This window comes from Danio aesculapii, chromosome 1 (assembly GCF_903798145.1).
Source record: "Danio aesculapii chromosome 1, fDanAes4.1, whole genome shotgun sequence".
NCBI lineage: Eukaryota > Metazoa > Chordata > Actinopteri > Cypriniformes > Danionidae > Danio > Danio aesculapii.
This window is the reverse complement of record NC_079435.1, coordinates 49,871,421-49,883,920: the sequence shown is the minus strand read 5'-3', so window position 1 is coordinate 49,883,920 and position 12,500 is coordinate 49,871,421. Positions and strand designations below refer to the sequence as shown.

Genomic DNA, 12,500 nt, shown 5'->3' with positions numbered 1-12,500 from the left:
TTCTTTCAGCGTTCATCTTCCACCAATAACAGAATCTTGGCGTAATACAGCGAAAACAAACCTCCTCCCATTGCTCTCTGCTACAATCAACTTCCATTTCTCTTCTCCTCTCAGTGGCTTCAGCCTGTCTGTCTGCATTTTAGAGCTCAGGCAGGAAGACAGTGAGAGGTAAATGAGAAAGAGCTTCTTCGCTGGAATTTACTGGCTGCAAACCAGCTTAATTGAAAGCTGTAGCTAAGGTGCATTAAGTTTAATAAAGCATACGCCACAGCTCATAAAAACAGGCACACACATACATACACACACACACAAATGTACAGCTATCTTTATGGGGACTTCCATAATGACGTTTATACTGTACAAACTGCTTGTTAACGCAAATTTCTAATCAGCCAATCACGTGGCAGCAACTCAATGCATTTAGGCATGTAGACATGGTCAAGACGATCTGCTGCAGTTCAAACCGAGCATCAGAATGGGGAAGACAGGTGATTTAAGTGACTTTGAACATGGCATGGTTGTTGGTGCTAGACGGGCTGGTCTGAGTATGTCAGAAGTTGCTGATTTACTGGGATTTTCACGCACAACTATCTCTAGGGTTTACAGAGAATGGTCTGAAAAAGAGAAAATATCCAGTGAGCGGCAGTTCTGTGGGGGCAAACATCTTGTTGATGCCAGAGGTCAGAGGAGAATGGCCAGACTGGTTTGAGCTGATAGAAAGGCAACAGTAACTCAAATAACCACTCGTCACAACTGACGTATGCAGAAGAGCATCTCTGAACACACAACATGTCAAACCTTGAGGCGGATGGGTTACAGCAGCAGAAGAACTCACCGGGTGCCACTCATGTCAGCTAAAAACAGGAAAGTGAGACTACAATTCACACAGGCTCACCAAAATTGGACAATAGAGATTGGAAAAACATCACCTGGTCTGATGAGTCTCGATTTCTGATTTCGAGTTCGATTTTTTACTTTTTAAAATGCCTAATTTTGAGTAATTTTTGAGCTTTTTTCTTCATGGGAACCACGAAAATGTCTCAACAAGATCACAATTTACAGATGTTGCTATACCCACAATGTAAGGAATACACGGTACACACACACTCTTTTTTTTTTTTTAGGGCTGCACAATATATCATTTGAGCATTAATATCGCAATGTGTGTATTTGCATAGTCACATCGCAGGATTAGATTATTTATTAATAATTATTTATTAATATTTATATATTATCATTGTATAAATAATTTTAAAATATTATTGTTATTTTATAATTATTTATACAATGATGAACATGTTCATTTCTGTACCATGTTCAATTTCAGCACCTAAATACTGTTAGACTCAACAGAAAACCATAATGTGCTGTTTATTTACCTTTTGTCTCTGCTCTGTTGTATTGATTTATGATTGTAATTTATTGTAATTTATTATAATTTATGCAAACGCATTGCTTAGAAAAAGACTTGATCGTCCCAATCTATCTACAACAGTGGTCCCCAACCTTTTTATCTCCCCGAATTGGTCAATGCTTGACAATTTTACCATCGACCAGGGTGGTTGTTGGTTTTTAGGTTGCTAGGTGACCATCACTTGTTTTTTCAGAGGATGACAAAATGTCAAAACATTGCTGTCACTCTGATACAAGTTTTATTTATGGAGGATATTAAAAAGCACTGTAGTGTTTGAGTGTTTTGTGTTTGTCTTAGATAATTACCCAACCGAAATGTATATATTCCATACAAGATGAAGCTGATCAGTCAGTTCATGTAACAAGACTTGTGGTTCTCTTGCGGTATTCATTCAACTGGCATCTGGAAGGCGCAAGTGTGTCACGCCATGAAATATCAAACTTGTGTGAACTCTAGAAAAGACGCGATATGTGAGTGGCCTCATTTGCGATTACCAGCAGTTAATCTTGCACAGATATAGTGGATTCACCTGAATTGTTGACGAATGGGTTGCGGATCTATTGACTGGCAGTTCGTATGTCCCTCACTAGGCATTTCCCCCAGCAAAGAAACTTTCCAAAGACGTCTGTTTCTTACGCATTTTGCTGCTTGTGGGTTAAATTTGGGCACTCATTTTAGATTTAAGTGAGAGAATACAGTCATTATTCAAAATAAAAGATTTTTTTTTAATAAAAGGTCCTTTAGACTCAGATAATAAATAAAATTTAAATGATTAATTATTTCTTGTGCGGGCAGTACAAACTGATCCAGTACCAATCCGCGGCCCGATGGTTGAGGACCACTGATCTAAATGAATGAAATCTTTCCAAATAAAGCTAATCAATTAATCTGGTGAAATGATATACATATTTTAATATATATCGCTATCAAAATAAAATCTATGTCAGATTTTTCCAGTATTGTGCAGCCCTAACTCATATGTTATTTTTTCATGTTTTATGAGGACTTTCATATATCGAAAGGATTTTTAAAACAGTAAAGACTGTATATTCAGTCCTCTTCCCCCAACCCTACCTCTAATCCCAGCCCTTACAGAAAAAAAAACATTCTGCAATTGTAAATTTTCGAAATACTTCATTCTATATGATTTATGAACTGTTTTTCTCATGTACACTGGTATTGTAATACTTGCAACAACTGCTCTGTCGTCATAATGTGACGAATACCAGGAGCACACGCATGCACGTCTATGTTACTAATAGTGAACTGTTGCTCTATACTGGCCAAGAGGGGACTAGGGTTTCTGTTCATTTTAAAGAAACTAATATCACATACAAAATGTTCCTTTTTCAAAAGGTCACACTTTATTTTGATGGTCAGTTTGTTGAATTAAATTACATTGCATCTACATGCCAACTTACTCTGACTATTATTTTTATTATTATTTATTATTAGGGTTAGGGTCTTATAGTCAGTTAAATGTCTGTTGAAGGAGCAGTATCAGCAGATATTAAGCAGACAGTCTACTAATACTCAAATGGACCATCAAAATAAAGTGTCACTGGTCTTTTTTCATGATATAACGAAAAATATGATTTTTTTTTTATAAATACATGCCAAGTGGGGACTTGAAACGCTGAGTGATGTCTATCCATCCAACAGGGGACCTTCATAGACTGCAGTGACACTGAGTGTGAAACAGAGTGAAACAGTACAACAGAGAGCTTTTTCATTTGATTTGAACATGATTTAAGGCATGTTCAACAGGGGACCTGAAAAATGTCCCCTCTTGGCTTCAGATCCCCTGTTAATGGGTGTGTAATGACATCAAAGTCCCCTTTTAGATACAATAGGTAGGCAAGTGCGCGCACACACACACACACACACACACACACACACACACACACACACACACACACACACACACGCACTTACTGTTCTCAGAGAGCTCAATGATGTAATGCAGGAGAGGGCTGTTCCCATCAAATGGTCGAACCCACGACAGAAGAACCGTTCTGCTGTCGGTCTCATTTAAAGCCACCTGAAGGTTACGTGGGGAATGGGAAGTTCTCTGAAAACATGGAGAGATGGAGACCAAATCAAGAATTACAATATGTGGAAACACATTTAACATACCATATTTGTCAATTCAAATACAGTTAAAAGAAAAGTCTAATTCAGTTGTCCAAAATTAGTTCTTAATATTCAACTTCAACTTTGCTCTTCACAACTAGACGTCAGAAACTAATGTTTTTTTTTTTTTCTTCAATTTGGTAAGTCAGGTTTAGAAAAGTGTAGGACAAGTTATGTTTATTGGTGTTATGAGTTCAAATCCTTCACCTTAACAATGAGCAATACTGATAAAGATGCTTGGCTCAGAGAGCATAAATAGCCCTTAGGCTGTTATGTTCAAATACATGCAAGTCACTTTGTAGATTTGTGTCTTTGTTGCAGTGTGTTCTTTCAAATCGAAGCTTCTTGGGTTCAGTGGAGGACAAATGGTGGGTAGATAGAAGCATCATTACTCAATAAATAAATAAACAAAATAAAAATCTACCACAAGAAAAAGACATTCTTTATGGCTGCAAGGGGTTTGTGGCATCTCAAAAATACCCTATACAGAACGATTCTTTGACAAAAGGTACATTAAAATGTTTGAGATAGCAAGTAGAAATTTTCGTTTGTGCTTGAGTAAATGGGTCACAGAAACACTAACAAAAACCTTCTTCTTCTGACAAAATATAACATCTATTTAATAATACTATAATATTGGTAACATTTAACAATAGGGTTCAGTTTTAGCTGCTTTAGAGTTTTGTGAATTACCAAGGAGAAGGTTTTAGCTAAACCTTTATTTAATGTTGTATTCAATAAAAAAGTATTTTACATCTTTGATGGCCAATCCTTTATAACTGGACACTTGAATAGAACACAAAAGAAGATATTCTGAATAATATCAGATCTGCAAGTGGAAATTATGGCAAAAAATGTTAAATGTGCAAAAATGACTACTTTTATTGTGCTTTTATTGAGCAATTTTTCATTTGTGACCCTGGACCACAAAAACATCTTATGTTGCATCGGTATATTTTTTGGCAATAGCACATTGAATATATATATATATATATATATATATATATATATATATATATATTTTTATTTTTTATTTTTTTTTTATGCCAAATATGATTAGATTATTCAGTAAAGATTGTTGCATGAAGATTGTTTATTAAAATCTCTACTGTAAATATATCAAAACCCAATTTTAATTAATAAGGTGGATTGATAAGAAGTTTGTTTAGAGAACTTTTTTTTTCTTTAAATAGTATTACACTAAATCAAATGCATTTCAGAGATCATACAGCCGAATACACTCAGAAAATATAAGCACAAATTTTGTACATCCACTTCCTCTTTCAGCAATATATGCTTTCCTTTTTGTGCGAATGTAAACTTATGTTATACATCAAAATAAAAAAGAGAAAACAAAAATAAGTAAATAATAATAATAAAAATAAAAGGGAAAAAGGTATATCAGCAAATCAACAAAACTGTACATATAGGGAGTGATGCATTATATTTTAAACCAGGGGTGCCCAAACTTTTTTCGTATGAAGGGCCAAAAATCAAATATCACTGAGAGCCATGGGCCAAAGGAAAATACACCAAACTAAATTACATTAAATTTGCCTTGAATAATTTCATAAGATTTAAAAATAAATAGAAAACATTACTTTAAATCGTATTAACTAATGCAGTGTAACTTTTTAAATGAGAACTTACTGCAATAAAATCAATCACATTTTTAATGTGGAGTTCAATGCTAAACACACTAGTCAAGCAGAACCTACCTTTGACTTGATTTGTTCACCAAAGTTTCAGCATTGTCTGCTGACAGATACGTACATTTAAACAAAATCTGATCAATTTCCACCATTTAATTGAAACATTTAATATCAGTTCGCTTTTAACAATAAAACAAACAAAGGCTTACATTCAATTTGAATTGACAATCTCGAAACATCCCCATCATTCTCCCTCTCTTCTCAGATGGGATGGTGGACCCAATCAAAGGTTACCATGGGGCAAACTTTGGCCCTAGTTTGGGCATCACTGTTTTACACTAACAAAAAAATTCAGGTCTATGTGATGTGTCCATTTTTTCAAGAATTAAATAAATTATTCCATTTTCTGATTTAGAGATGTGCTAATTTGCTTTATTTTATACATTTCCATTTTAATTTACATCCATGCATTTAGAGTAGGTATTTCTTTTGACAAGTTTTGTGAACTTTAAAGGCATTTTTATATATATTTAGATTTTTTTTTAATCTCAGATTCCAGATATACAATTAGTTGTATCTCTAATCCTTACAAACAATACATTAATGAAAGCTTATTCATTCAGATTTCAGATGTCAATTAAAACAAAAACAAAAAGAACTCACAATTACAAATGGTTTTGTGGTCAAGGTTCACATTTTAGACTTGAAGGAGCAGAATGTATTATTAAAAAGCAGCATTAACATTCAGCTATTTTGATTAAAGCAGTATTTTGAATAACATGAGTCTGAACAACATGTCTGAAGGCTTATTTTTAAACTATCACTTTCCGCTGCTGCCAAATCAAAAGTTCCACTGTTTCTTCAACAACATTATATTTACAAAAACTACATTACAATATCACATAACGCAATTATGTCCTTTGGAGATGCTTGTAATATGTGCGAGAGAGTTTTCGCCATCTGTCACAACAGCCTAAATATGCAATAACATCTAACATTGTTTAAAGCGAAGAACTGCTCCTCCATCCTCTAACATGTGGTAATGAGAGGACCTGTCCACTGCATGAGATTAACTTGAAAGTCTGTGAAATCACATTAGCATGTGAAGCATTGCCTCCCCTTCAACCTTCTGATGAGTTTTTTTCTCCAACAGAGTTTGCAGGCTGTAATATTAAAGGTAGGAGTATATTGTGGTGCTCTGTTATCTTAATGCGACTGTCAAAGGTATTATTGTTATTATTCAAATCGCATGTGTTTTCAATTTGTATCCCATAATTTAAATGTCAGCTTCTACAGTAGTAGTCTTTTTCTACAGTCAGCCCGAACCCAGTATTTTTTCCCTCACAGAATAACGTGTCTTAAATTAAATATTGCTTTATTATGCGTTCCGCTAAGTAGTGCTAAAAGAATTGTGCTACAATGCAGGCTGGTAAGCACATTTGCAAATCACACAGTTTATTACGGTTATGCTTCGTGCGATTTATGATTTGTACATTTTCTCAGCTTTACTCACAGTTGAGCACTAGGAATTGGATTTCATGAGCTACACTTGTTTTTGCAGGCAAATGATTTGTGTTAAACAACGTTTAAGCTTTGACTGTAGGTTTATTTTTACCAAAAAGAATAGAAACAAAGCAACTGTATATAGCAGGACTATTTGTTTCGCTGACCAATGGCAGACAGGATCTTTCCAAAAATATCCAGACTTCCAGACTTACATCGTGTCCTATAACTACACATGTCCTATAACTACACATGGCACAGCACCGTGACATGTGACCAAAGGTATCTTTTCCATGTTAAAAGGAGTTTTTGTCCTGACCATCTTCACCGGCAATGCATGAAATATCTATTTTTCTTATGTTTCTTATTTAAATGTTTCTGCCATGTCATGTTGCATATGGTGCAGACAGCCAAATTGTTTGTTGCCAGAAACATTCCTTATTATTATCAATGCTGAAAATAGTTACTCTGGTTAACAATTTTGTGGAAATCTGAATCCATTTTTAAGACTATTTGATTACCAGAAAGCTCCATTTGTTTGATAAAAAAAATTAACTACAAGCGACATGTCACTGCGACACATGATAAAAGGTATCTTTTTCATGTTGAAAGGCCTTTTTGTCTTAACCATGATGCATAAAATATCGTTGCACTAGAACAACAGCATATACTATATGATAATGATCACCTCAGGTACAGATTATGTGCTTTATTCAGTGTTTAATAGTACTAATTTAAGTTTAAACGACAATTTGTCCCATTTATTGCCATACTACTGAAAGCAGCAGCGGATAGTTCACCTCAGATCTTAAATAGAAAAAAAAAAAACTAGCAATCTGTTAGAAAATGAAAGTCAGAACTGTGAACTGTTTCACAATTAATAATTAATAATAATAATAGCCTATTAATAACGTTGAAGAGGTTTAATGTGTAGCTTAGGATGTGCAGTGGTTGGTATATATATATTTAAATATTTCTGCCATGTCGTGTCACGTTTTGTGCAGACAGCTAAATTGCTTGTTGCTGGAATCTTGTCGTATCCCATGTTGTTAGGACAAGGTTTTAGTATCCAGAAACGTTCCTTATTATTATCAATGTTGAAAATAGTTATTCTGGTTAACATTTTTGTAAAAAATAGGATCCATTTTTTCAGGACACTTTAATTAACAGAAAGCTTAATTTGTTTGATACAAAACATTAGGTAACACTTTAGTTACTTTAAGTAACTAACTACTGGATTACAATCTGCTTATTTAATAATATAATGTGCTTTATTAATACTTGACCTTACATCTACCCAATCCTTAAAACCAACTACCTAATTAGTCTTAATTAACTAGTAATAGGCAAATTAATACATTATCGAAGTAAAAGTCTTAGTTGATGGCTTGTTAATAGCAGAAATTGTACCCTAAAATAAAGTGAGCAAAACCTACAGTATAACAACATACTGCCAAAGTCTGTTTTGATCAATTTGATACATTCCTGTAAGAAATTCTGGTATAACTTCCATGAAAAACCAAACAACTATACTGATCCAAAACTTCTGAACGCTACTGTGCAGCACATGCATTAACTCGGCTTGCTTAAGTAAGAGTTATAAAAGCTTTTGACGAGTTTTAAGGGATTTTTAGATCAATATGACACTTCTCAGGCCCAGATTAAGAATTCAGAGGCTCCTGGGCACAATGTCTTGTAGGCCCTCTACCTGGCCTCATCCCTTTAGTTGAATTAAAAAATAAGATAAATATAATATTTTTAAATAAAATTAATCTATAATTTATTGCCCGAGTTTTTAAAACAAATGATATACAGTGCATATATTTCTAGTCTACAAAGATTTAACTTATTTTTAAAGCATTTAAAGCACACTTTGAAAAAAAAATACTATTACAACTAGTGAAAATTAATGGATTTTAATATACAGTACTTGTTCAAGTTCACAGAAGCAGTACTAAAATATATATTTAAGGGTATTTTTAATGTATAACTTCTACAAACTTACTGTATAATGCATATGATTTGGATATAACACCTCTCCAATCCAGTTCTATGAATCTGAATCTTCTATAATACACACACTTATTAATGATTCCTACTTGTCTTCCTCGTGATGAAGAGTAAGCAAAATCTGATATGTAGTGGGGAAAAAAGAAGAACGTATTCATCAGACACTGGATTCGAACCGGGTTTCGGATTGCGTCAAAAGATGCTACAATTTGCTTTACGAGCTACACCACTCACGCTGCTGTAGATTGCGCTCTTTAGTTATGATGTCTCTGTCGCTCAAACAGTGATGGGCGAGAATTACTCAACTAGCTTATTCCAACAAGGTGCGCTATTTGCACTTACCCTAAATAGACACTCCAAAATCCGCATTTTTTCTCCCCCTCACAGGAGCTCCAAGTTTGCATGGGCCCCTGGGCCTGTGCCCACAATGCCCATTGGTTAATCTGACCCTGGTCTTTCTGATTGCGAATAATATTTTTAAAAGCGCCCAATTAAACATGCGGCACCCTCAGTCTGTCATCCGTGTGCATTTCATCTACTTCAAAGATCGATGAGATTTTTCTCTGCATCCATCCATACGACAGTCTGTGGGAGAACAACATTCAGCCATCTAGAAGCAGTAATTAATATCTAAGTGCGTGTGTGTGTGTGTGTGAGTGTGTGTTTAATTAGATCCTGATGCCGCAGAAGTGTAGCAACATTGGCTAGTCGTCAAAGGAGATGATCTTGGCCTTGGGCATCAGGCCTATCTTATTCCACTCTCGCTTTATCTTCCTGCTGCCACACACACACACACACGCACACACACATCTGCTCCATCCTCTGTCCTATCATTACAGCCCATTTTTTGGATGGATCTTTTGGCTTCAGAACTGCAGCTGGGATCCAAGCATCTTCCTCCTACAATAGCACTCTGAGTTTATACGTAGCGAGTTTTCTGCGCTGCACTGTACTATACGAGCAAGCGTTTGTATCGAGCGTGCATGTTGGCTCTGTGTGTCTATTTCTGCTTACATGACTTCCAGTCGGGCGCTTTTGGAGTCATTCCCAGCTGGTGAGATGACCCTGCAGGTGTAGTCTCCGATGTCTCCGGACCACGTCTGGCTGATTTGGAGTGAACCCTCCTTCATTGACACTCGCCCACCAGTCGACACGCTCAGCGGCTTGGTTCCTTTCTTCCATGAATATCTGAGGAGAACGAGAGTCTTTGTGATGACTCATGATCCACCAAAAATATCACACTCCTATAAGACCTGCAGAAAACACTCTTAGCCTTGTGAGACGGAGCAACATCACATGCTGTTTTAAGGCATCTCTTCTTTATACACTTGATAATGACCTGAACATGATGGGTAAACTGGGTATACTATCTTTATCCCTTGTAAAGAAATAAACAGTTCATTTCATAATGGTCAGTCTTCATCTACCTGGGTGCTAAAGTGGTTTAATGGTTCAGCTAGCATTGTTGGTTACCAGAAAACATTGTTTTGGATAATGGTTAAAGAGATAGTTCACCCAAAACTTAAAATTCGGTCATTATTTACTTACCCTTGACTTGTTTCAGCCTTTGAATCTTTTTGTTTAGAAGATATTTTTGAAGAATGTTGGAAACCTAGAACTAGGCCCACATGAAATCAGCACATGCAGAAATCCGCAGATTTCCACAGATTTTAAACCCATCACTATTTATTTTCTTGTGTAAATTTATATTTATTCATTTATATTTATTCATTAAATTAAATGAGCTTTTGGTCAAGATTTCTTGATTAATTGAAAGTTCAAAAGAACAGCATGTTTTGATACCAAAATTATTTACTTTATGGTTACTGTCATTTTTAAAAACAATTTAATGCATCCTTGTTGCATAAAATTATTAATTTCCTAATAATCCCAAACTGCTGAAAGGTATTGAATACAGTACTTAAAGCAAGGTCAGGTACTTTGTTTTCCAGCCCATGTGCTCAAAGAAACAAAATCATTATTTCCAAGGTAACTGCAGGCATGGCATACAATGGAGGTACAAAAGATTCAATCATCTGAGCAAATATTTCATAATTGACTCTGGGTAAAGTCACATAACTTAATTTGATGTGCATCTAATATAAAGATTTATGCAGCATTCGCAAAATAGTTGATTCACCCCAAGTGCCTCTTCATTTAGTTTAGAAAAAAAATACTTCAGTTGGTTGCTTAGTAGTAACATTAATGCTTAAATTATCATCACTAATAATCTATACTAATGCAAACCTCACTAAGAATACGGTTTCATTCAGTTACTAGGGTATTCTTGGGTCCATTTTTTGTTTATACCGATCATGATCAGAACTGCAGTGATTGGCTGATGGATAAGAAAGAAGCATAATATTCTTTTATTAATTTTCCTTCAGCTTAGTCTCTATTTCAGAGGTCGCCACCGAGGAATGATCTGCCAATTATTCCAGCATATGTTTTACACAGCGTATACCCTTCCAGCAGCAACCCAGTACTAGGAAACACCAATACACACTCATTCACACACACGCACGCACGCACGCACACACACACACACACACACACACACACTCATTCACTATGGACAATTTAGTTTATTCAGTTCACCTTTGGCGCATGTCTTTAGACTGTGGGGAAACCCTAGAGGAAACCCACACGAACATGGGGAGAATATGCAAACTTGCAAACTCCACACAGAAATGCCTACTGGCCCAGTCGGGACTTGAACCAGCGACCTTCTTGCTGTGAGGTGACAGTGCTAACCACTGAGCCACTGTGCCACCAAGAAGCATAATAACATCAAGTAAGTAAGTAATGTGTATTTATATAGCGCATTTATTGTGTATGGCCACACCCAAGGCGCTTCACAATCATGAGGAGGGTTTCTCCACACCACCACCAGTGTGTAGCATCCACTTGGATGGTGCGACGGCAGCAACAGGACAACGGCGCCAGTGCGCTTACTACACACCAGCTATTCGTAGAGTGGAGAGATAGTGATACAGCCAATTCAGTGGATGGGGCTGATTGGGAGGCCCTGATTGGTAAGAGCCAATGGAGAGAATTTGGCCAGGACACCGGGGTTACACCCCTACTCTTTTACGAGAAGTGCCATGGGATTTTTAATAACTACAGAGTCAGGGCCTCGAGTCAACTAATTAATATTCATTTATAAGCCTTGTGAGCAAATTTACATAAAAATTCTAATAGTTAAATGATTTATTAAATGACACGCAATTACATTTCACAATCTGTAGAATTTGTACAGGCTTCCCATTTTAATGTGTGTTTTATTTAGCAATTGATTTGAACTTTACCTGTAAAGTGGATTTGCTGTACGTGTTAGCATTAAAGTATCCAAATCCCACAGAGTGTAACTGACTGTTTCAGTTAATTTTGCATCCTAAAGCTCTGTATCTCTTGCACTACATCAAGCCATCTGCATTTTAGCCGTAACCATTCAAATGTACATAATGTGTGCATGACTCCAGTAAAAAGACATAACTAATCCTTCACAAATAAATCTCCATGATAAATTGTCTATTGTCAGTTCTCTGATATATTCTCTAATGAATTACAAAGAGGTACAAAAGCTGTCACTGGGGCAGTACAATATAACTAAATGATGTATGTTGGTTCACTGTAAAAATTGTAATGATTCATAAGTCACGAAAACATGTTTTATATATTTTTAACTTATTTTAATAAATTAATCATGTTTCAATTTAATTTTTTAAAGTTACACAAATTTGATGATGTTTTAAGTGATCTTAATCTTCACTTCCTGACAAAAGTCA

General features: G+C 35.6%; 1 protein-coding gene across 1 annotated transcript in view; it reads right to left on the bottom strand.

Moving 5' to 3' along the window:
* The window catches only part of sdk1b (sidekick cell adhesion molecule 1b), a 405,910-nt gene that overhangs the window by 139,602 nt on the left and 253,808 nt on the right, over positions 1-12,500 (bottom strand). The window contains exons 15-16 of the mRNA XM_056461991.1: positions 9,727-9,900; positions 3,350-3,483 (exon numbers count right to left, since the gene is read on the bottom strand). Of these exons, the coding sequence (XP_056317966.1) occupies positions 3,350-3,483; positions 9,727-9,900 (308 nt within the window). The remainder of the gene's footprint in view (positions 1-3,349; positions 3,484-9,726; positions 9,901-12,500) is intronic.